The 24,245-nt window shown below is 40.4% G+C and overlaps 1 protein-coding gene across 7 annotated transcripts in view; it reads left to right on the forward strand.

Annotated features, from left to right (window-relative positions):
• The window catches only part of Boll (boule homolog, RNA binding protein), a 92,488-nt gene that overhangs the window by 63,413 nt on the left and 4,830 nt on the right, over window positions 1–24,245 (forward strand). For 4 of the 7 annotated variants that reach the window (XM_037210405.1, XM_028886210.2, XM_037210407.1 and 1 more), the window contains one exon: window positions 8,489–8,813. The exons of 1 other annotated variant lie outside the window; for it this stretch is intronic. In XM_037210405.1, coding sequence (XP_037066300.1) covers window positions 8,489–8,512 — 24 coding nt within the window. In that variant the 3' untranslated portion in view covers window positions 8,513–8,813. Of the gene's footprint in view, window positions 1–8,488; window positions 8,814–22,611; window positions 22,891–24,245 lie in introns of those variants that run through there. 2 more of the 7 variants (XR_005092677.1, XR_005092676.1) reach the window with 2 other exon arrangements.

Here is a 24,245-nt window from a genome sequence, read left to right on the forward strand (position 1 = left end):
TGACACCTTGCCTTGACATTTCCTCCTCCAAAGATTACTCCTGGATTCAGCCTCACTCAAGTTCTCAAGACACAGGAAGAATGCAGCCTTATTCTTTCCCAGAATGTAAAATAAGCAACCTCTACTACAGTTTCTGATCAAGTTCTTGTTCCCCTCTGAAACCTCATGAGCTAAGCAGGCATGGTCCACATTTCTCACAGCATTTTGATCTTTCAAACCTCCACCTTAATGGCCTGTTGTACTATAACAAAGAGCTGACAGAAACTACTTGAGGAAGGATTTATTTTGATTCACAGTTTGAGAGTGCAGTCCATCATGGCCGAGAAGTTCTGGTGACAGGAGCGTGAGGCAGGTGGTCACCCTGCAGCCAGTCAGGAAGCTCGCAGAGAGAGGTGAATGCTGATACTCAGCTTGCTGTCCCTTCTTAAGCAGCTCAGAACACCAACCCATTGAGTGGTGATACCCACATTCAGGGTCAGGCTTGAACCCACCTTGTTTGAGTTAGGTTTCTGTTGCCATGATAAAACACTGGCCAAAACCAACTTGGAGAGGAAAGGGTTTACTTAAGCTTACACTTTATAGTTCATCACTGAGAACTCGAGGCAGGAAGTAGAAGCAGGAACTGAAGCAGAGGCCATGGCAGAACACTGCTTACTGGCTTGCTGCCATGGCTTTCTCAGCCTGTTTCTTCATACAACCCAGGACCACCTGCCCAAGAGAGGCATCATCCACAGTGGGATGGGCCCTCTCATATCAATCATTAATCAATAAAATGCCCCACAGACTTGCATATAGTTTAATCTGATGAAAGTTTTCTCAATTAAGATTCCCTCTTTCGGTCCTGAATTCAATCCCCAGCAACCACATGATGGGTCACAACCGTCTGTAATGAGATCTGGCACCCTCTTCTGACCTGCAGGCATACATGCAGACAGAATACTGTGTACATAATAAATAAATAAATAAATCTTTAAAAAAAAAGATTCTCTCTTTCCAGATGTTCTTGAGTTTGTGTCAAGGTAACAAGAAACTAGCCAGAATACACCACTGTTACCCTAATCTAAATAGATAATCCTCATAGACATATAAAGAGGCTAATCTCATCTAGACGATTCCTCAGCAGCTTGTCTCAAAGGTAACCCTAGGTATCATGAAGTTGACCATCAATATTAACCATCAAACCATTTAAGGTGTCTAGTCAAGACTTGGTGAGTCATTAGCCAAACCCTAAGGGTCTTCTACTAATTCTTGTCCAAAGTTCTTTTCAGTTCTGTCAGGTACCTGTCCTCAAATGTTATTATTTGTAACATATGGCTCTTTTTCCTTGTGTTCAGTTGTATCTTTCCATATTACTTTGAAAAATATTTTTCCTACTTTGATGAGCTACTAACAATTCTCTAGTTGTTTTCCCAGAGCAGTTTTCTAGTTTTCACCTATACTTTTAAAATCTTTTCAATTTATTTTTTAAATGAGATAACAAATAAAGGATCAGAACTTGAGAGATTGCTCAACAGTTCAGAATACTGGCTGCTCTTTAGAGGGCAGGGGTTAGATTCCCAGCACCCACGTAGTAGCTTACAACTGTCTGTAACTCCAGTTCCAGGGGATGGCATGCACAGGGTACACAGATGTACATGCAAGCAGAATGCTCAGACCCATAAAATAATAAAATAATTTTTTTAAAAAATAAAGGGTGAGCTGGAGATGTAGCTCAGTTGGTAGAGCGCTTGCCCGGCATTCGTAAAGCATTGGCTTCCATCTTGTAATGAGGTCGCCAATGGTGATCTAGGGGATTGCCAAGCTTGTTTAATGGGACAAAGTATTGAACATCAAAGAAATACACAAGACTGAGCCTCCAAAAAGAAGTGAAAGTAACAGCTTTATTGCAAAGGGCTCTCTTTGGGATAGGAGGGATCCCAGAGCTATACTTCTCTCAACAGAATGTGGGTTGGGTTTTATGGGACTCCTGATCCGTGCATTGGATATATGAGATAAATGTCCAGGAAAGATAGCTAGATGGGGTTATAGAGTATGCTTATAGTCTGGCCTTTTCGCTGATTTCAGTCTCAAGTCTTTCGCTCTTCTTTCTCTGGCTCCAGAAGCCTGTCACACTCCTAGGCAAGCCTTTGCAGTGTTTGCTCGCAGCTACTGGTCACAACCCTGGCAGCACTTCAGGAATGGAGTTGGAATGTTCTTCTCACCTACAGGCCATCCTTTGACAGGGCTAGTTACTGATGCTTCTCCATCAGTGGGCAGTGCTTCACAAGTGGACTCTCAGACACCTGTCACACAGCTGGGTAATCCTTAGGAGTCCAGTTGTAAAAGCTTGTCCTACCCCTGTACACACACTCCTAATCTCGTAATATTCTGCTGACCAGATTCCCACATAGAATCCTGTGACACTTGCTCTCAGTTCCCCCGAGGTTGGTTCACCGGCTCTTGGGCTGCTGAGTCACCAGTGCGTCAGTGGTCATTTTGAAATAGTGTCCCACAGCTGCTCTGATAAAGTGCCAAATACTGAAAAGAGAGGACTTTCTTGGCGTCTCCTTACGCCGGTGACACCAAGCACCTTCTGCCCTTCCTCCCTTTCTGATCCTTAAGATATCCATTTCTGAAAGTAAGGAGTGCATTATCTAAGTGTTCCTGTCTTTACTATGGCGGCACCCCCTCTCCCTCTGTTCAGAAAGGACTCTACCCATTGACCTGTCTTCTCATCCTGGTCTGTGTCTGTTAATTGGAGAGTAAAAACCATTTGCACTTACCGTTATTAGTTATAGGTTTGTAGATTTCTGTCATTTTTGGTTGTTTTCCTAGTTGGTTCAAGAATTGTTTTTCTCCTCTGGAGTAAGAGGAAGCACTAATTTATAGTTGGATAGGTTTTTTCCTGGGTTGACTTTGTTCATCTATTCCTTTCATGAAATGTATTTTTTTTTTTTTGAGACAGGGTTTCTCTGTGTAGCTTTGCGCCTTTCCTGGGACTCACTTGGTAGCCCAGGCTGGCCTCGAACTCACAGAGATCCGCCTGCCTCTGCCTCCCGAGTGCTGGGATTAAAGGCGTGCACCACCACCGCCCGGCTGAAATGTATTTTTTTCTTTCATAATTGAGACTTTTTTTCTTTCTCTCTGTTGTTTCTTTAATTATCTTCTTTAATGTTCACTAATTAATTTGTGCTCTTCTGAAATGTATATGTTTCCATTGGTTTTAAAAGGTAAGTGGATGCAGCAGTCTTGGTTGGTGCTTATTTAGTTTCAGAACTTAAAATGTATCATTCCATGCTTTGTGGCTTTTAGAATTTTTGTTGAATTCTGATGTTATTTTAAGGGGTTTTTTTGGAGGGGGGTTATGAAGTGCTATCTTCTGGACATGACATGGTCATACCACTCATGACGCCTACCTGCACAAACTCAAGCTAAAAAGGTCAGTCAGTATTTGAGCTGGCAATAATAATTGGACTCAGTGAGTTACCAAAGGTGGGGGCTGTACCAGGCTTTCTTTTTAGGCCACCAACCAGCTCCCAAATCAGGACATGGAGACTTAATGTTAGTCATGAATGCTCAGCCTTATCTTATGCTCATTCCTTGCTAGTTCTTATAACTTAACCTTTTTCTCGTCATCTGCATCCTGCCTTGGGGATTTTTACCTTCCTTTCTTTCTGTATGACCTACTTTTCAATGGTTCTTGTGTCTGGCTGGCAGCTGCCTGGCTTCTGGCCCCAGAGGTGTCCCTGTCTTTTTCCCTCTATTCTCTCCTTCTCTCTCAAGCCTAGAATTCTGCTTATTCTCTCTGCCCACCAGTCCTGCCTATCTGTCTCCTGCCTAGCTACTGGCCATTCCAGTTTTTATTAGACCAGTCAGGTGCCCTAGGCAGGCAAGGTGAAACAGCAACACATCTTTTCATTATTCAACAAATAGAGCAGAAACAAATGTAACATACCTTCACACAGTTAAAGTAATTTTCCACAGCAGAAACAAATGTAACCCATCTTTGGGTAGTTAAAATAACATTCTACAAGGGGGCAAATAAAGTTTGGGAAGGAACATTAGGAGGAGCAGGAGGGAGATTTTAGATATGAATGAGATATATTGTATACATATATAAAATTGCCAAAGAGTAAATAAAGATGTTCTTTTTAAAAATGACAGAGAAACTTTTTAAAGAATCATGAAAGTAAATTAAGTAAAAGCAACTAGTCTACCACCAGTGACCACAGAAAAGAAATGGCCAAAATACAGAGTTATTAGATGTTAGAAGTTACTTAGGGTAGAAATAGTAACTGAGGGCCAGTGAGATGGGTTGGTGGATAAAAGCATTTGCAGTTGGCCCCGAGAACCCACAGTAGGAGGAGGGAACTCACATGGAAGTTGTGCTCTAACCTCCACACATGCTGCGGCATGTGCATGCCTTCATTCACATAGGCAATTGTACACATGGACAAACACTCCATAAAATAATTTACAGTTTTAAAGATGTTTAAGCAATAACTGAACGAAGGAAGTAGGCAGGGAAAGAGGAAAAAGAAAGGAATTCTGGTCTAAAGAAAGACTCGGGAGACAGAACGTTAGGAAGACAGAGAGCAAGATGAAGAAATACTTATTGTACAATAAAGAAAACTACAGAAGCATAAGAAGTGGAGCTAAGGTACGGAACCAACCTAATTGTCTAACGAGAGTAATGAGTGAAGAAAATGTGTTCTATACACACATACACACACACACGTACACATGCATACACAATGAAAATTTTCAGTCATAGTGGACAGTTATGTGGTTTGCAGGAAATATAAGATGCAACTGGAGCCAAGCATGGTAAGCTAATCAAGTCAGTCTCAAAAAACAAGTATCATATGGTGCTCTTGTATAGCTACATAAATTCATCTATATATATAAAACATGAAAGTAGGTGTGAAACCATCTAGAGTAGAGACTTATGGGTGGTAAAAAGGGAGAGGGTATAAAAACATGGGCAAAATTTGCTCAACGTGTATTATACACTTGTGTGAAAACATCTTCATGGTATACCATACGTGTACAATGAAAATAACTAGTGTTACACTCAAAGAAAAGGAAGACCAAATTGTCTATTGGGCTAAATGTGACCTATACCTCACAGTGTAGTTAAGGTTTTATAAAAGCGTTTTACCTTATTTTAAAACTAGAAGCAAAAGAGAGACCCTGTTTCAAAAACATAAAATAAAAAATAAAAAAGGGCACTTAGGTCAAATAAAAGATTTCACTATACAATATTTTAAAAATAATAATAGAGGATGTTTTATACAGAACAAAAGAATTTTTAAAACAATAAAATAATATTAGAAAAAAACATACTGGAACACATTTTTTTCTGGATCCTGCCAGGTGAAGGGGTTAGTCGGTTGAAGTTGATGGTTCTTCTCTTTCATCCTGTTCAAACTGGTATTGTACCTAAAGTGTTCAAGGGACCATAGCTCAACAATGCTTCAAATGACTACCTTCTTTGTCTGCCCAGACTCACTTCTGACCATCCTTGACTTCTCCAGCTGTGGGCTGGCAGGTTTCCAGTCACTCCTGAGCTGGTCCATGGTGGCCTGTTTCCCGTGTGTGTTTGGGTTGTGGAGAAGTGGGCGAAGCACTGAGCTCTCACTCTGGTTGGTTTCTGACCCTGGTGAGCGTCGAACACCCTGTGGAGAGAGAAGATCGCTCGGAGTGTCACACACCAGGGCTTTGGAGTCCTTGGACCTGAAGTGAACATTTGCAGTGCTTGCCTCAGTTCTAGCCACTGCTGGCTAAGGATTTCAGTGTCTGCTGTGGTGATCTTGAAAGATAACAAGGAAGGCAGGGCATAAACCAATCAGCTCTTCACTGCCACTGCCAAGCCAGGAGGACTGCCAGCAGCCGTCCCCTACGAGCTATGGCAGATTGACTCTTGGTTTTCTGACCAGTTGTTTCTTCTTCTGTGGCCCCCAAGGAAACTCCATCTTAAAAAAAGTTTCCTCTCAAGATAGTACCTCACCACACCCTAGAAGACACGAAGAAACCACCTGTCCACTACTGACTAGTTTTAGAGGAATTACTATCTCACCAGAATCTTCTACTGGATTTGAGGTGTTCAAGAACTATGGCCCATCCTACAGATAAGACTTCCAGTATGCATTCACCAAGGCACCTGGTTTACCTTTGGAATGAGGCTTCTGGCCCCTACCACAAGAACAGGTGCTGCTCACTTTTCCTCTGGCCCCTTGGGGTTTCTGTTTTTTCAGTCTCTCTACCCATCTTTTTGTGGTTTCTGATACCATTCTCTCTCTCCCTGTGGAATATCGTCTATTGTGTGCTCCCTGGATCTTACTTGCCATATTAAAGAAGGACAGCTTCTGGTTTACCATCTTCCCCTGGAAGTCCCTCATTTAAATATTAATTATGGGGCTGGAGAGATGGCTCAGAGGTTAAGAGCACTGGCTGCTCTTCCAGAGGTCCTGAGTTCAGTTCCCAGCAATCACATGGTGCCTCACAACCATCTATAATGAAATCTGGTGCCCCCTTCTGGCCTGCAGGCATACATGCAGGCAGAACACTGTATAAGGGGCACAGCTTCCTCAAACTGGAAATCATGAATACACACTTTCAAACAATAATAATAATTTTTTTCATGTTAACTTGCCCATCCAAATTCTCTAAGATCAAAATAAATCCAGTGGTTTTTCTGACCTAATGCCACATAGTCTACTTTATATATTGGGTCCTTTTTTTTTTCAGCTCTGTAACTTACTAAGAATAATAAATTCATTTCTCTCTCCACTACTCCAGATCCATTTTAAAATCTCTATTGTTATATAGTGGGATTATTATCTATTTCTTCAGTACTTCTCCACTTTCAGTTTCCATGCTTTTAATTCTGTATAAAATCAAGTTTAGTGTATTTAGACTTTGTGTTTCATTGTGGGCTTTTGCAGTACTGAAGATTGAGCCTAGAGCCTTACACAGGTTAAGTGTGTGCTGTCCCACCAAGCTGTACTCCAGCCCCTTGAAGTTTTTAGCTTCGCAGAGTTTGCATGCCTGTAATCTCAGCCACTAGGGTCACAGAATTGCAAATTCAAGCCTATTTGGACTATATAGTAAGACTCAATCTAAAAGTAACTGGTTAATTAATTAATAAAAATAATGTACTCTCTTTTATCATTCTCATTAATTTAAACCCACATTCTTACCAAATTCTTTACTACTAACTATTCACTAGTTTTCTGATGTTTGTTAACCTAAACTTTATGTATTAAGAGTATAATAAAGCTACCTAGCACAGCTCCCTATTCTGTCTAGACACACAGAGCCAAGCAATCTCACACACATCAAACTCCATGCATACGTATGTATGTATGTATGTATGTATGTATGTATGTATGTATGTATAGCATATACCCAGTGTAGCCAATAGGCTCTAAGTACTTAACTAGTGTGAATAGCTGTATTTATCACTAGATCCATTCATCTAACAAACACTTAACACCTAACACTGATATCATAATGAATAAGTAACATTGGGCAGTATTGAATGAGCTGGTAGTAATCATCTGCAAAGTTTGGTTTAGGAAACCAGATAAATTTCAAATTAAATCACATTTAAAATCTATTTCCTCAGTTTCATCTAGCCACATCTCTAGTGCCAAATACTCGTGTATACTAGTGGTTACTGTATCTTACTGTGTAGAGATGGAGCGTTTCCATTACCATAGACAATTTTATGGGACAGTGCTGCTCTGCAGAGATTGCAACAGATGGAAATACTCAGCCTTGGTTCCTAAAAGAAGGAGTTAGCCAAGGCCCATGGTGCCGAAAATGTAATGGCAACTAGGTTGTTTTAGTGACCTAACTACTCACTTTGGTTTATTTGTTAGCTTAGAAGGACGTTGTCTGGATTCTGGTCTCGATAGACTTCGTCTCATTTGGGATGAATTGCAGTCAGTAGGCCACTGAGACAGCAGTCGTTTCAAGCCTTTGCCTGGGCTGGGTATCCTCTCAGGCACCCAGTTAATCTTAACAGCATAGCAACAATCCCAGTGCAGCGGGGATATGCGGGGGTCCTCTAGTTCTTACACCTGTCCTGCCAGCCCAACTCAAAGGGTGTTTTTTGTGTTAACAACCTTCTAGATAGCCTTCTGCAAGATGCTTCTACACTTTTTAAAATATGGTTTTTAATCCACCTAATAGAAGTTACTATTAGAGCTCACTTGTAATCTGTGCTGACCTGGTCCTGATCTAGATAATGAACATTTGCACCATGACTCTAGACAAAGGAGTGTCTAATGCAGATTGTAAGTTCTTGGAAAGCAAGGGCCAAGCAAGAGCTAGGTCCTCAATGTCTCCTCATTGCTAGCTTCTCACTCCCTAGCAAACTGATTTCCTAAGTACCACATTCTACAAGTCTTTAGTAACTGTTGATTATGTTCTGTACTCATCTGTTCTTAATCTTTTTTCACTTCAGTCTTCCTGATCTCTATATTTTCTCTTTACTTAACAGACAGTGTGGAGCATTCATTATTAAGACAATTGGGCAGCTCTAGTCCAGCTCAACTGATTTCTTGTCCATTGATCCTTGTGTGACCAAGATCCAGCTTCAAGGAACCGGCTAGAAGCTGCCCGTTGTGAAACTTAGGGTTAGTTACTATCTCACCATACTTACTTATTCCATGATAAGCTGTCTGAGTTTGATGGAATTTGCTTTTACTGTTTTACAAATTTTAATTAGGTAAATGTGGCATTTGGCTTTTTATGTGTTAGTTTAATTGTAATAACACTTTCTACATGTTTTATCCATTCCATAAATAATAACTATACCAAGAATAGTGAGGTGTCTTTCATTTTCTCTACTTTGTGTTACTTCTTTTAATCCCAGAGTTTTCGACATTTTGTTTTCTATATTTGATACTTAAACATTTTGGATAAGAGTCATGTCTAATAGAATTTTAATACTTCCAATAACAAAGAATGTAGTTGAATGGTTTCCAATTGTCAATTTGCTTTGCTGTGTTATCATTTACTATGCTTTGTCACGTTTTTTTATTTGTTACTACTCATTTAGTGTTGCTTCTCCCATGGTTTGTGTGAGTTTAAATAATATTTAATACTTTATAATAACATCTCCCAATACTAGAAATACCATCAACATGATCAATAGTCTTGCTTTTTAGCTAATTAATTAAACTATATTAAATTTTTTCTCTAATGTTTCAGATAAAAGTCTAACCTCATATATCATCATCCATTTGATACCAAAGTTTTTATATAATGTTGATCCACCTCATAGAATTTTTATAAAAGGACTCCCTTCTGACATTATCATATACTATTCCAGTATATTAGTGCTCTTAGAATGCTTTCCTCCTTTTCTCATTTTTACCAATATATACAATTACATATGATTAATTTTAGAAAGGCAATTATCTTGATAAAATGTAAAATTATTTCTTACACCAAGAGAAAGCTGTAGATTCTAGTTCCAGGGCCAACTTGCAGTATAAACTTGGAAAATGATGAAAAGGCTTCATTGTTTAAAAGATAAAGAACAAGTCATAGATTTCTAATCAGGAAAATTTCTGTAGTAGGACAAGAAGTCCCTCGTTTTATATGTTTCCTTGCAGTTCTTTCCCTGACTTGTTAACTTGAGAACAGAAGGAGAAAAGTCTAGAGATTGGCGTTACCCTAATAATTCACCCTTTCCTCCCCATGCCAACCCCAGATGCATCGCGTGCTCAGCAGTAGCAGCAGAAACAGAAGGACCAGATCCCAGACTTTTTCCCATGAGTCAAATAGGCATTTTTCTTTGGAAACCACAATGAGTATGTTTGTCAGTCAATGGTTTCCTGAGAGTGGTAGGACCCCATGTCTGTATACTGGCATACAAACATTTCGTGAACTAATTATTCTCCATTTTAAAATTCAGTAGACAAGTAAGTCCCATAATGAAATTTCAAAAGATTTTCTTCTGTAATTTAGAAAATTATTAACCAGTGATGTTAGAAATCTTTTTAATAGCACTGTCCACGATAACAAAAAAGGTTACTGTTTAATTTTTAAAATGTTAAACATGATGCTAAACAAATCCTGGACTGTTAATAAAAATTAATGATGTATTATATTATTGGACAAAGAATTCTGATAATAATTCATACCCAGTGTGTTTCTTCTACAGTTATATAAATTATATGCATACATACATATAAACATGTATATTATGTGTGTGCTCATATACATCATATACACATATAATTCATGTATACAGTCTTGAAGTTAGCTTTATTTTGAGAAATAAATAAAAACTTCAGAATTTACTGACAATTGAGTTATGGATAGTATCATTTGTCCTTCTTGGCTTAGCTGCCTCTAAAAATAGAATGAGAGAGCAAAAATTCTCCTTACACATTTTAAGTGAAGTCCATTTATTTGTTTCTATTTTTAGTATATCTTCAACCAATAATTTTAAAGTTTTGAAAAACCAATCTGAAGAAATCTCGTGAAATTCACTATATTAAGATGAAATGGATACTATAAACATAAGTGCATATATTCACATGACTTTGCAACTTGTTTTGCCAAAATCTCAGATACAGTCAAGACAGAAAATGGTATTCAAATTTTAAAACTTTATCTTGATTAGGTGATTTCTCCAGATTGGAATGGAGTTACATGCATAATTCTTTGTATATTTCCCAAAAATTGTACTTGGGTAATATCAAAATTCAAAATCAAAAGCCTGGAAAGAACATTCAGAAGACGGCAAATTCAACTTCGATTATCATATTTCAGTGTTCATTGCTACTATTATAAATTTCTAACTTCTACATCTATACCTTTGACTAAAATTTATTCTGAAGTCTCCCTCGACTTAAAAGGTAAAAGAAGGCTGGGAAGGTTCTCAGTTAGGAAAGTGCTTGCCATGAAATCAGGAGGACCTGAGTTCAATTCCCAGAAGTCATATAAGAAAGCTAGGCGTTGTGACTCACACCATTAATCTCAGTGCTGGAAAGATGGAACAATTCCCTGGGGCTCACTGGCCAATCAACACAGCCTAACCAGCAATTACCAAGTCATGTTAGAGACCCTATCTCAAAAACAAGGTACATGACACCTGAGTTTGACCTCCACACACAAATGCACATACCTTATTCCTGCACACTGACACACATGCACACACACACACACACACACACACACACACACACACACACACACCGGAGGCAAAGGGAAAGATTTTGCCTGAAAGATGGATATGAATCATACTTCAATCCCAGCACTCAGGAGGCAGAGACAGGTGAATCTTGGAATTCAAGGCCTACCTGGTCTACATAGAGAGTTTCAGGCCAGCCAGAGATACCCAGTGAGACCCTGTCTCAAAAATGAAGCCAAATAAAACATAGTCATACTCATGTTGGTGCTGCCTCTTGCGCTCCTGTGGTCACATTGCTGCGCCTGCGCTCTTAGAGGTGTGCCTCAGCTTCCATCCATCCCTGCTGAACTCCATCTTCTGATCCCCGTCTCCAGTGACTGCTGGGCATTGCAGATTGGTACTGGATACATTCTGCTTATTTCTCTCAGCAGTCACGCTACTCACAATTCCTTACTTGATATTGCCAAGTCTTACATGTTTTGTTTCTCTCTGACATAATTTTACTTTTTACTTACTGGTCTCATGGTTATTTGTCTAGGTTCTGCAAATATGAAATAACAGACATAAATTTCCAAATAATAAAATAAGAGATTACATATTTCCAATTTGATTATTTTAGGCATTCTGATTAACAAAGAGTAAACTAACATAATGCCAATAATAGTTCAATAAAAATACATAGAAGTAGATTGTATAGTTAGACATTTTATGTAAGGCATCACTCACTAGTGAGAAATTACATAGTTACATATTTATTTTTAAAACATGTAATCTGCAAATTTCTCATCTGTTTATTGGTCATATACTCATATGATGTATTTCTTAATAAACAGAAAGTACAATTTCATTATTTGGCAATAATTTTCTTAAGGAAGCTAGTGTTTTAGCCACATTTTGATCAAAATGTATACCTAATAGAAGTAATTGTCATTTAGTATTTGTGATGGTCAATATTGGTTGTCAGCTGGACAGGATCTAGTAGAATCACAGAAGAGACCAGCCTCTGGGCATGGCTGTGAGCGATTTGAAGTGAGAAGGTTTACCCTAAACAGGAGTAACAGCAGTCCATGGACTGAGGGCCTAGACTGAATGGAAAGGAGACCACTGGCTGAGCAGCTGGCTGAGTGTCTCTGCTTCCTGACTGTGAGGTGACCAGCTGCCTCGGGTTCCTGCCACCATGACCCCCCCCCCCATTTTTCCTGTCCTAAATGTCTGTTGTCTGTATTTTTTGTCCCAGCACTAATTAAAGTAACTGATAGAACCTTCTACTTACAAGTTGGGCCATTGCTGTGAAAACCTGACCCTGTGGTTGTTCGGCCTTTGGAATTGTCAGCAAGAGAACTGTGAAAGAGTGTGAGGGAAAGTCCTAGATGGTGTCGAAGCAGCACTTAACATACGGGTAGTTGTGGTAGGGCTGAAAAGAGGAGCATGTCAGCTGAAGCACGGACAGTAGACCAGGCTACAAGGCTCAAGGAGGAACAGAGGCCCTTGGGCACTGAGCTAAGTCTACTTGTGACAGAAGGTCTGACTGTATTCTGCCCGGTGTGAGAATGTGAGTATTATGTTAGAATTTACAAGTAATGGACATTTCAAAGCAGGCTAGTGCTCATCCTGTGGAATAGCTGATGCTCACTGATTTTATCCGGGTCTACAATGAAAAGGGGCAGGAAGGTTTAAAAAAAAAAAAAATGTTGCTGTTTGGGGAGGAAGAAGTCATGAGCAAGTTTTAAATCACAGACAAGATAGTTATTGCCTTAATTATTAAAGAGAGCTCCAACAGAAATCTGTGCATGAGAACAGGAAAAGGAGCCTGAGGGCAGGACCACACCCATGGAAGGGTCCATTTTGTGAAAATGCAAATTCACTTCAAAGGAGAAAGCCTAAATTCAGAATGCCACTGAAGGGGTTCCCTAGAAAAACAAAAACACTCACCAACAAAAAACGTTTCTCCAGGGTTAGCACACAAAGGCCCATGCTGCTGTGGACCAGGGGCGCCAGGTTTCACCCCAAGGTGACAGTAGAACTTAGCAGCGACATCTGTGTGGTACTGGCTTTGCAGGCATGAAAGACACAAAATTGAGGGCGTCACAGAGCTTTGTTCCATGATTCCAGAGAGCCACTGAGCCGGGCAGTGTGTATCAGTGCTGGAGTCCCTGCAGAGAGACCCTGAGAGGCCACTGCATTGGAGACTCCAGGATGTTGGCGATGCCAGGACCATGGGACAGCTGATGAGGAGAGCTGAAGGCACAGAATGGAACCTGCTTAAAAAGGCTGCAGTGCCACAGCTAACAGAACAGGGAGGTGCAGGTACCTTAAGCCCTCTGTAGCCCAGATGATTCCTCAGAGAGCACCATGGCTGACGTGGGACTTGAGAATTGGGTGCCTAACCCTGCTGGATTTCAGTCTGACTTTGCTCCAATCTTGCCTTCATATTTTCCCATTCCTCCCTTCTGGCATGGGAATGTTGTATATTGAAAGTATATAACTTACTTTTTTCTCCTTTTAATATTTTTAGAGAATTTCATATGTAAGTACTGTGGTTACATCATATCTACCTCTCCCTCCCTCTCTCTCCCCTTCCCTCCCTTTCCCTCCCCTCCCCTCTCCAACACCACCAGCGTTCCTCCAAGTCCCTCTCAAATTCTTGCCCTTTACTGTTACTGTTTTAGACACACACAGGCACACGGTTTTATGTAAGTACGACTTGCTGAGCCTATTTAGTGTTGCTCTTAAGTCTATGTTAGACTGACCACTGGGATCGGGTAACCAGTTAGGGGCCTTCTTCCTAAAGGAAACTAATTGTCCCTCTCTCTGCAGCCATTGATTGCTGTAGTCTTTGTGTGTGGTGGAACCTGATGAGATCTCCTCCATCCATGTTGAGATGTCAACTAATGTTGTCACTGTTCAGATCATTTCCAAGCAGCCATGTTGTTGAGGTGCCCGGGATGCACCGTCCCTGCCATACCTTGAAAACAATCTTAGAGCAAGCATCCTGGTTCCCTGGCTTTAAGATCTTTCTCCACCCTCTTCTGCAATGTTCTCTGAGCCTTAGGGTTAGGGTTTGTGTTGCAGATGTACCAGATGGGCTTGGGCATCCCCCAGTCACTTACTCTCTGTGTTTTGACCAGCTGGAGATCGCTGTAATAGTCTTCAGCTACTGCAAATAGCTTTTTGATGAAGGTGTGAACTACACTTATCTGTGAGCATAAGTATTGAGAATACTTGATTAGCAAAGTCTCAGTAGTAGATTATCCTCTGTCATACAAGAGCTCAGAATGAGGAGATGTCCTGGAGTCTCTCGAAAGACTTTGCACTAAGAAGTGCAAAGATTATGAGGATTTTTTTTTTTTTTTGGTTTTTCGAGACAGGCTTTCTCTGTGTAGCTTTGCGCCTTTCCTGGAACTCACTTGGTAGACCAGGCTGGCCTCGAACTCACAGAGATCCGCCTGGCTCTGCCTCCGGAGTGCTGGGATTAAAGGCGTGCGCCACCACCGCCCAGCAAGATTATGAGGATTTTAACTGGACACATTTATAAGCTTATGGCGACAAGAAGTAGATATCAAGTTGACAAGGGGTAGACTTGGGATTATTAATATTGTCAACTTGAGAGATCTAGAATCACTGGAAATGAGCCTCTCAGTGTGTCTGTGAGGGTTTTCTAAGTTAGAAACAATTAAGGTGAGAAGACTCACTCCATGTGCACGACAGCAGTCCATGGGCTGGTATTCTGGAGTGAACGAAAAGGACAAAGACTACAGTAGCATTCCTCTCTCTCTCTTTCCTGGTTGTGACACAAGGTGACCACCTGCTTCAAGCTCCTGTTGCCATTAATTCCCCACTACCTCAAACTGTGACCCAAAATCAATTCTTCCAACCTTAAGTTGCTTTTGTCAGGGACTTTGGTCAGAGTACCAAAACCAGTGACTACTCCAGTGTCTCAAATAAGACTGATGGTCATAGACATCTGCACATCTGTTAAGGCTGATGGTCATAGACATCTGCACATCTGTAAAAGCTGATGGTCAGGCATCTCCACATCTGTAAAGCAATTCTTTTTTTGTTTTGTTTTTTCGAAACAAGCTCTCTCTGTGTAGTTTTGGTGCCTGTCCTGGATTTTGCTCTGTAGGCCAGGCTGGCCTCAAACTCAGAGAGAGATCCGCCTGCCTCTGCCTCCCAAGTGCTGGGATTAAAAGCATGCGCCACCACCGCCCAGCTGTAAAGCAGTTCTTTAAAAAACAAAAGTGGGGGAAGGAAAGGGCAGTTTAGTTTTGCACATTGTCTTGTTTTATACGTAGACCAGACTCTCTTCCCGAGTTCTAGGCTTGACAGTAACTATCAGCTCCGCAGCCTTTGTTGTCTCCAGGTCCTTAGACTGAGCCGCTCGGCCACCTCTAGAGCTTCGCCTTTGGTAGCTGGCAGTGCTCTAGTGAGTTCTCCAGTAGACAGCTCCAAACCACAAATGGAAGCGTGCACTTTCTCCCCAAGACTGCTGTGAGCCTGCCAGCCATCACCGAACCTGGGAGGAACTCCCTTCTCCCTACCTTAATAGCTCTCCTCCAGTTTGTTCTCTAATTGCCATGTCTATCCGTGTTCAGTCATTTTAAATAAATAAACTTATTCTGATAACAAGAAAGACCCCCTTCAATCTTGCTTTTTTTTCCCTTGCCAGACACTGGCATTCTGAGGGACCGCTAATTTCTATTTAGGGTAGAATTTTCTCCAGATTTTCAAAATATTGAGTCTTTTCTTGTCTATATAGCTCAATAAAACCTCTCGACTAAAGATAATAGGGCTTGAAGGTATTTTCATGCCCATCACATACACATTGTCATCCCTGCTTTCATTTTCAAGGAAAAATTAAACTATAGAAATGTAACTCACCATAATTAATTCTGTAAGTTTTGCTCCAGTCTACTCATAATACAAATGATGTTTAAATCTAGTGGGTATCCCATCGACATCTGTACATAGGGCACTGAACAAAAAATTCTAATAACTATAGTTCCAGACTTGGAAATTTCTTAGAAACAGAAGAGCACAAGAGTCTTCCTGCATCTCAGCTTCCCAGAGAAAGGCTCAGGTAGTATGCTGCCAAGCCCCTAAACAGAAGAGTCTGTCCGGGGAAAGATGCTTTCCTTAAAGAAATGGTTTAAATGTAACTAATTCCTACTTATGTGTGTCGTTCTGGGTTCTCACTTTCTTCTTCCATTTCTGAATTCACTAATACTCTTAAAGCTTCAAGTTGTTCACAGTGGTTCCTAATAATAATATATTTTGAAAATATAGAAAAACAAACCGTGGTAATTTTCACTTGAACAGAGTGGTAGAGCCTTTTAATCCTCAATTAATGTTGTTTTATGTGTCGTAGACATTTATATTTTTGGTTGTGAGCCTAGCCTTTAACGGCTGAGCCATCTCTCCAGCCCGTGTCGTAGACACTTAAGAGACCAATTTTAAAGATTGACACTGAAGTAGAAAGCTACTTTTTGTAACTGAGTCTTAAAAGATCAGATGAAATTAGAAAACATATGATAGTTAATCACTGTTTCAAAAAACTGTCCTGATTTCCTTAAGATTTCATAGATTTTAATTCTAGATAATGAAGACATTTTGGCATTGGTATTTATGAAATTTGGGGCTATCATAACCTGAGTTGCCTTAGTATTTTCTCTATTGGGTAGGACTTGTTGTGTTTACAGTCATCAGGATTCATAGTGCTTGAATTCCAGACATTGTTTTGGATAAGCACTTGCATCCTTCGGTGGTGGTGGTGGTGGTGGTGGTGGTGGTGGTGGTGGTGGTGGTGGTGGTGGTGGTGGTGGTGGTTGTTTTGGTTTTTCAAGACAGGGTTTCTCTGTGTAACCCTGATCGTTCTGTAGCTCACTCCGTAGACCAAGCTGGACTGGTGCTCAGAGATCCACCTGCCCTCAAGTGCTAGGATTAAAGACGTTCGCCCCCTCTGCCTCCAGCTCATTCCTGGTTTTTTTTTAATCCAGTTGGATAATCTAGCTTGTCTGAAATGCCTGGGTAATTACAAGTTTCTTTTATCACTCTTACACAACTGTTTATGTATGTACGTATATAAAATGGGGTAATAGAAAATGTATGTTGATTAGAACTATCATTCTGATATTAATAATATCATTATTAACAAGCAGTGTGCATTAGAGATTCTATAACCAAGTCTCGGTTTATAGACAGAACACAAGCCTAGAGACAGTCTCGTTTTTTTTTTTTTTTTTTTTTTTTTTTTTTGGTTTTTCGAGACAGGGTTTCTCTGTGTAGCTTTGCGCCTTTCCTGGAGCTCACTTGGTAGCCCAGGCTGGCCTCGAACTCACAGAGATCCGCCTGGCTCTGCCTCCCGAGTGCTGGGATTAAAGGCGTGCGCCACCACCGCCCGGCCCAGTCTCGTTTTTTAACAGGTGGGTTTTGGAGATTCATTTCACACATCACCCTGTTCCTTAGTTGAAAGTATCAAACAAGCAACTGATACATCACCTCAGATTTTGTAGACCTGAGTTTGTGGATCTGTTTCTAACTGAAGGAAACTGACCAAAATTTGATTTGTAAAATACAAAATTTAATTCCTTGTTAATAATATTTAGTTCTTTCCACATAAAATATTTAACTTAGGACTTCACTACATAACTAAAGTTACTATATTTCTGTCCTTATTGACTGGGGGTGTTGTATTTTAAAAACAGCAGGTGGCACTTTGGTGGGTTGGAGCTGAGGGACCCCATGCCATACAGACAGCAGTCACATGGGGAGTTTTATTGGAGGGTGGAGGGAGGGAGAGAAGGGAGCTGAGGAGAGAAGAGGAAGAAAAAAGAAGAGAAAAAGACAGGAAAGGAGGAATAGAGGAGGTGCAGGTGCAACCTCATGGGAATAGAAGGAGAGAGGAAGCAGGCAGGGCCCCGCCCTTTTATGTCTTATGCTCATTGCTATGCAGAGAGACCACATAGCAATGAGCACATGACATTGTCAGGACCCTGAGTGGGCTAAGGCATTGCCTGCATATTGGCCAGGTCCCCAAGGGGCAGTTAAGATAGGGTCTCAAGTAGCCCAGACAACACCTTGTATTTAGCTGCAAATGACCTTGAACTCTTGACCCTTCTGCCCCCAGCTCTAGAAGGTTGGGATTATAGGCATGCACCACCCTGCTGGCTTTATCTCAATGGCTGTTTTTACAAATACCAGTGGAGAGTGGATACAATCTCTTCCTCACCTCAGTGCAGTGTGATTAGTTGCATTTTCTGAGCATGCCATCATGAAAAAGGAAGAAATGCTGAAGAGAATACCCTGTTTGGGTTTTTGACAAGACTTTGGAAATTAAAAACTTCGTCTAGAGAAATTAACTCAAAAAAATAAAAGGGAAAGGGTGTAGAGTTGAGTGGGTAGATAGGATCTTGGAGAGTTGGGGGCCAGGAAAAGAGTGATCAGAATATATTGTATGAAAAAATTTCAATTAAAAAAAGATAACCCTTAAAAAATAATAATAAAAAAATACTTAACTCTGAACTTAGAATATAATAAAACTTAGACCATGCAACCCATTTACTTTATTCATTTGCTTCTTAAATATTACTTTTTAAATCACATTTGCTTAAGTTGAGTAGACCCATTACAGAGAATTACTGTCCTCTAAATTATTGGAAGAAATGTCCCAAATTTTTCCTAAAGAACATTGTCATGTGCATCTTCCAGTTGGTCTTTTTTTTTTTTTTTTTTTTTTTTGTTTCGAATCCTTCGAACCAAATGCCCTTATTTATTCTAGGAGGATGAGACCAACAGTACAGTGTTTATGTCTTGTCAGAAGAATCTTTTATTTTTTTATTTATTTATTTATTTATTTATTTATTTTGGTTTTTTTTTTTTTTTTGGTTTTTCGAGACAGGGTTTCTCTGTGTAGCTTTGCACCTTTCCTGGGACTCACTTGGCAGTCCAGGCTGGCCTCGAACTCACAGAGATCTGCCTGGCTCTGCCTCCCAAGTGCTGGGATTAAAGGCGTGCGCCGCCACTGCCTGGCAAGAATCTTTTCTTTATTTGCTAAGTGCTTTGCTCTATTTTGAAGTAAAACAAACTTGTGATTAAAATATGTCTACATAGGGCCATGTGTATCACTTTAACTGTTGCCTCAGAAATAGCATCATGCTTAGGACTTGTCAAGTTTTATTATAATTAGGAGTCTTCGAGCTATCATTATATGAACTCAGAAGCAATTCTTGCATCCTCCTGAGGCCTGCTCTGCCATCATTGACGAGCAGGAGATGTGACTTGATTTTCATTCTCTTCATAGACATCAAGACCAGGGGGTTGGAGAGGTGGTTCAGCAGTTAAGGGCATATATTACTCTACAAGAGGAACCAGGTCTTGTTCCCAGCACCATATCAGGAAGCCCACACTGTAAGTCCAGTTCCAGGAAGTCTGACATCCTCTCTGGTTTTGTGGACACTGCGTGCACGTGGTACTTATAAAGACAAGCAAGGACACATGTAGACATACATAAATAAATAAATAAAAATAATTTTTATTTTATGTGTATGGGTATTTTGACTGCATATATATTTGTGTACCACACGTCTGCCTTGTGCCTGTGGAGGCCAAAAGAGGGCATTGTGTCTCCTAGACTGTAGTTACAGTTGAGTACTGCCCTGAGGGTGCTGGGGATTGAACCCGGGTCCTCTGGAAGAGCAGTCTGTGCTCTTAACTGCTGAGCCCCCTCTCCAGCCTCAAAAGGAAGTAGGTTTTAAAAACAAAGGAACCACCCATTGACCTATGGACAGGATCTTGTGAGTCCTGCTTTCAAGTCTGCTCCTTGTGACCGAAGCTTGTCCATCCCTGGTCCAGAGGTTTGTCTTCATTTTACTGAGGGTTTTAATTAGATTTTTGTGTGGAAACAGCCTCATGTAGCCTAGGCTGACCCTGAACATAGCTAAGGTTGACCTTTGAACTTCTAATCCTCCTCTCTGTCTTCTGAATGCTGGAATTACAGTTGGGTACCACCATACCCAAGTTCAAGTGATGCTGGGGATCAAACCCAGGGTTCCATACAGGAAAGGGAGCGCCAAAAAAATAACTAAAATTGTCTAATTTTTTAATTTTTCATATTAATAAACTTAAATCATCATTCAGAAACTGCTTCTCAAAAATGAAGATCAAGAAGTGCCATTGATATGACCTCAACTCTTTCATAGAAACTGAAATTTGATTATATGAGCATATTACAAACCGCATGGGTTTTCTGTGTCTATGGTTTACATGTGCAGATTCAATCAACTGTAAATCAAAACTGTTTTAATTGTGCCTGTACTGGACATGATGCTTTTTCCTTGATATTCCATAAACAATACCATATTATAACTTATATAATATTTACATTGTATTAAGTATTATAAGTAATCTAGAGATGGTGTAAGTATATGAGATGTGTGAAAATTACATGGAAATACTGTGCCTTTTTATATAAGGGATTCGAATCCAGTTGGTTTACTTGTAGGGGTTCTGCAACCAATCCTTATGAATTCTGAGAGAGAACTAGAAATGTGACATTAAACTCCAAAACCATAATCTGAAAGCAGATTGAACCCCACAGGTTAGACCTAAGCTTCCTATGACTTAATTTGTTATTTCCATTCTAACCAGTGATACAGTGCTGTTTAAACTAACGGAATTATGTTTAGAGGAAAGCCTTTTCCCTGTTATAAACCTGAAATTACAGAATCATGTTATGTAAGAACTCATGAATCTTAAAAATCCTAGTGTATTTATTATACATGACAGAACACTATGAAAGAGTGTTTTACTTCTACGGAAGGGTGAGTAGCAAGCAGGCACACCTAGCAGAATTTTGTTCAAATATAATATAATATAATATAATATAATATAATATAATATAATATAATATAATATAATATAATATAATATAATATAATAATATATTCTCATGGTTCCCCTTCCCTAACTCCTCTCAGATTTCTCCACCTTGCCACCCACACAAACCCACATCCTTTCCTGCTCTTGCTCAGTAGAAACCAAACAAGTTAGACGAAATCCTACAAACCTCAATAGGACAAAACAAAACAAACAGAAAAACAAAGTGCCAAAGAAAAAAACACAAGAAACATATAGACACAGAGACACGTGTTGGCAAACACAGAAATCCCTAAAAACACAAAATTAGAAAACATATAAGCAAAAGTCCTGTAAGGTTGAGGGCGGGGGTGGGGGTGGGGGGTGGGGGTACCCAGACAAAGCAGTTTGAGACAAATGTCCCTCCAAAAATACTGTTGAGTTCATGACTGCTCTGGTCTTACACTTTCCTGCCTCCTCTTTTGCAGAGTTCCCTGAGCGCTAAGGGGAGGGAGTTGATCTCACACTCTGCACCTCACACTCTGCACGTTTGTCTGGCCGTGGATCCCTGTATTTATTCCCATTTACTACAGGAGGAGGCTCCTCTGATGATGGCTGAGCAAGGCACTGATCCATGAGGATAGAAGAATGTTGTTAGGAGGCATTTTGTTGCTAAATTCCTTTAACAGAACAGTAGCGTTGGGTTTGCCCCTAGGTTCCTGGCCTATCTAGTCTCAGGTTCTTGGCCACTAGAACAGTGTTGGGGAGGAGTTCCATCTCATGGAGTGGGCCTTAAATGCAAGCAGACGTTGGGCGGTCAATCCACAAGCTTTGTGCCACTGTTGCATGGAAGCCAGCCATAGTAGATGAGACGTTCTGCGGTTGGGTTGGTATTCACCTTTCTCCTTTGGTGGCGTGCAGAGGGCCTTCCAGTCCCCTGAACACTAGTCAGCTGGGATGAAGGCTCTGGGTAGGCACCAGCTCGACTCCTCCATGTTCAGCGAGTTGTGTAGGTGTTGTCTTCAGCAATAGGTAGGGCCTTACTGTCAGTTTGTGGAAACAACCAATAGCCTTAGCCATAGACTGGGTTGTTTGGTTTGGCCAACAAATGGATTAGATGTAACCCGGTCCCAGAACTGGAGTGTTTATTTGGCAGCAAAAGATGTCCAGTTGAGGCTCTGTCTCCCTCATTACTTGGCAATTTCATTTAGATCCCCTTCATATGTTTATGGAAGCTTCTACTGTCTTGTTTCCTTCCATACAACCCCTCAAATTGTCCTTCATTTGAGCTGACCTCCCCGAATTCCCCCCCTCATCCCCCTCTTCCTTCTTCCTCCTTGTTTGATCCCTCCACATCCATCCATAACTGTCCCATTCTGTTAGCCCCTTCCTAGGGTAACGCAGTCCTCCCCACAGTCCCTTACCCTCATCTCTAGGATTATATGGATTGTAGCCTGCTTATCCAAGACTTAACAACTGACATCCACATATAAGTGAATATATACCTACTTATCTTTTGGGTTTGGGTTACCTCACTCAGAATGATTTTTTTCCTAGCTCCATCCATCTACTTACCTGTGAATTGATTGTATTATTTCACTTTTTTTTTTCTTTTTTCAAAACAGGATTTCTCTGTGTAGCTCTGGATGTCCTGGATTGTAGACCAGAGGAACTAGAATCGGAGATCCACCTGCCTCTGCTTCCCAAGTTCAGGGATTAAAGGCATGCGCCACCACACCCAGCTGATTTCCCATTTTAACGACTGAGTAATATTCCATTGTGTAACTATACCATATTCTCTTTGTCCATTCATTTGTTGACTGACATATAGGCTGTTTCCAATTTCTGACTATTACGAATAGAGTAATGAATGAACATGATTGACCAAGTGTCTCTGTAGTAAGATGTAGAGCCCTTTGCTCGTTAAAAAGTCTTTTTTTTTTTTTTTGGTTTTTTTTAAAAAAAAAAAAAAGTCATTTAAAGTATTGTGCAAGTCAGCATTCTAGGAAATACAAGAAACATTTGGTAAGAAGAAAGGGCTTCGAGGGTGTCCCAGAAATCTTTTGGCCATCAGACCGCAAAGATAGCCATCGCTTGGGCCATCCCCTCTCTTGAGACCATAACACATCCAAAATCCACTACCAAAACTTTTCTCCATCTTCCTCTCCGTTCTTCTTGCTACTCTACAGTGCAGGCGTTCACCAGACTGTGTGGGGTTCCTCATTTGGTCTTAGCATCTCAGTTCCTCCTCTCAGCTACAGCCCCGGCTCTGCTAGCTGGGGACCGTTCTTCAAGCTGGTTTTGTTACATCCTAGTGATGAGTACTAGACTCAAACCATTTTTATGTAGATGAAATTTGATCTAATTAATTTTCTTACTATTTTTAATTATGTATATTTTTGTATGAGTGTGTGTGTGTGTGTGTGTGTGTGCGCGCGCGCGCGCGTGTGTGCATGCAAGCACCTACAGAGGCCAGAGATGCCGGACACCCCTGGAGCTGGATATGCAGGTGGTTGTGAGCCACCTAATGTGGGTGCTGGGAACCAAACTCAGGTCCTCTGGAAGAGCAGTACTTGGCTTCTAACCACTGAGCCATCTCTCCAGCCCCAAATTTAATCTATTTCTAAGGTAAAAATCACTATCAAAATTGTCTTATGGTCTCCTGAACTCAAAAATTTGTAAAAAGTGCGTGACCTAATATAGCCTAATGTCATTGGAGTAAATTTTCTCATAATACTAATTTTTGATAAACTTTCTTTAGCTTATTATTACAATACATTGTTACATTCTTTTCAAGCTGAAAGACTATTTTGTAATGTCACAAAGTATCATAAGTGCTATTAATAAACTGTAATTGCACATTAAATCTGGAAGCCTCCAGATCTGTTATTCACTCTACAGATGACTCACTGTTTTCGTGAATTTCTCCTGACGGTTACCTGCTCTAGCACTGCCGTGTTCGTTCTTTAATGGTAGATATGCTCAGAGCTCTAGTAGAACAGTAGAGTGCCCTCTGTGCCCATACCTTGCTGCTTGAAACTACATTGTAAAATTTCACTTTGGACAAACTTGGCTTTTTAATCTTAGAAATTGTATTCCCTTAACTGTATGTAAGATGCTAGTTAAATTTTTAGAAGAACTACTAAAATATTTTTATAGTCAAATGTAGTTGATTTGGTCTAGGTCCTACTTCAGAAGTTTTATCCAGTATGGCACAGACACTACCTCCTTGATGACTTAATTCCTTAATTACAGTATT

Source organism: Peromyscus leucopus, chromosome 13 (assembly GCF_004664715.2).
Source record: "Peromyscus leucopus breed LL Stock chromosome 13, UCI_PerLeu_2.1, whole genome shotgun sequence".
NCBI lineage: Eukaryota > Metazoa > Chordata > Mammalia > Rodentia > Cricetidae > Peromyscus > Peromyscus leucopus.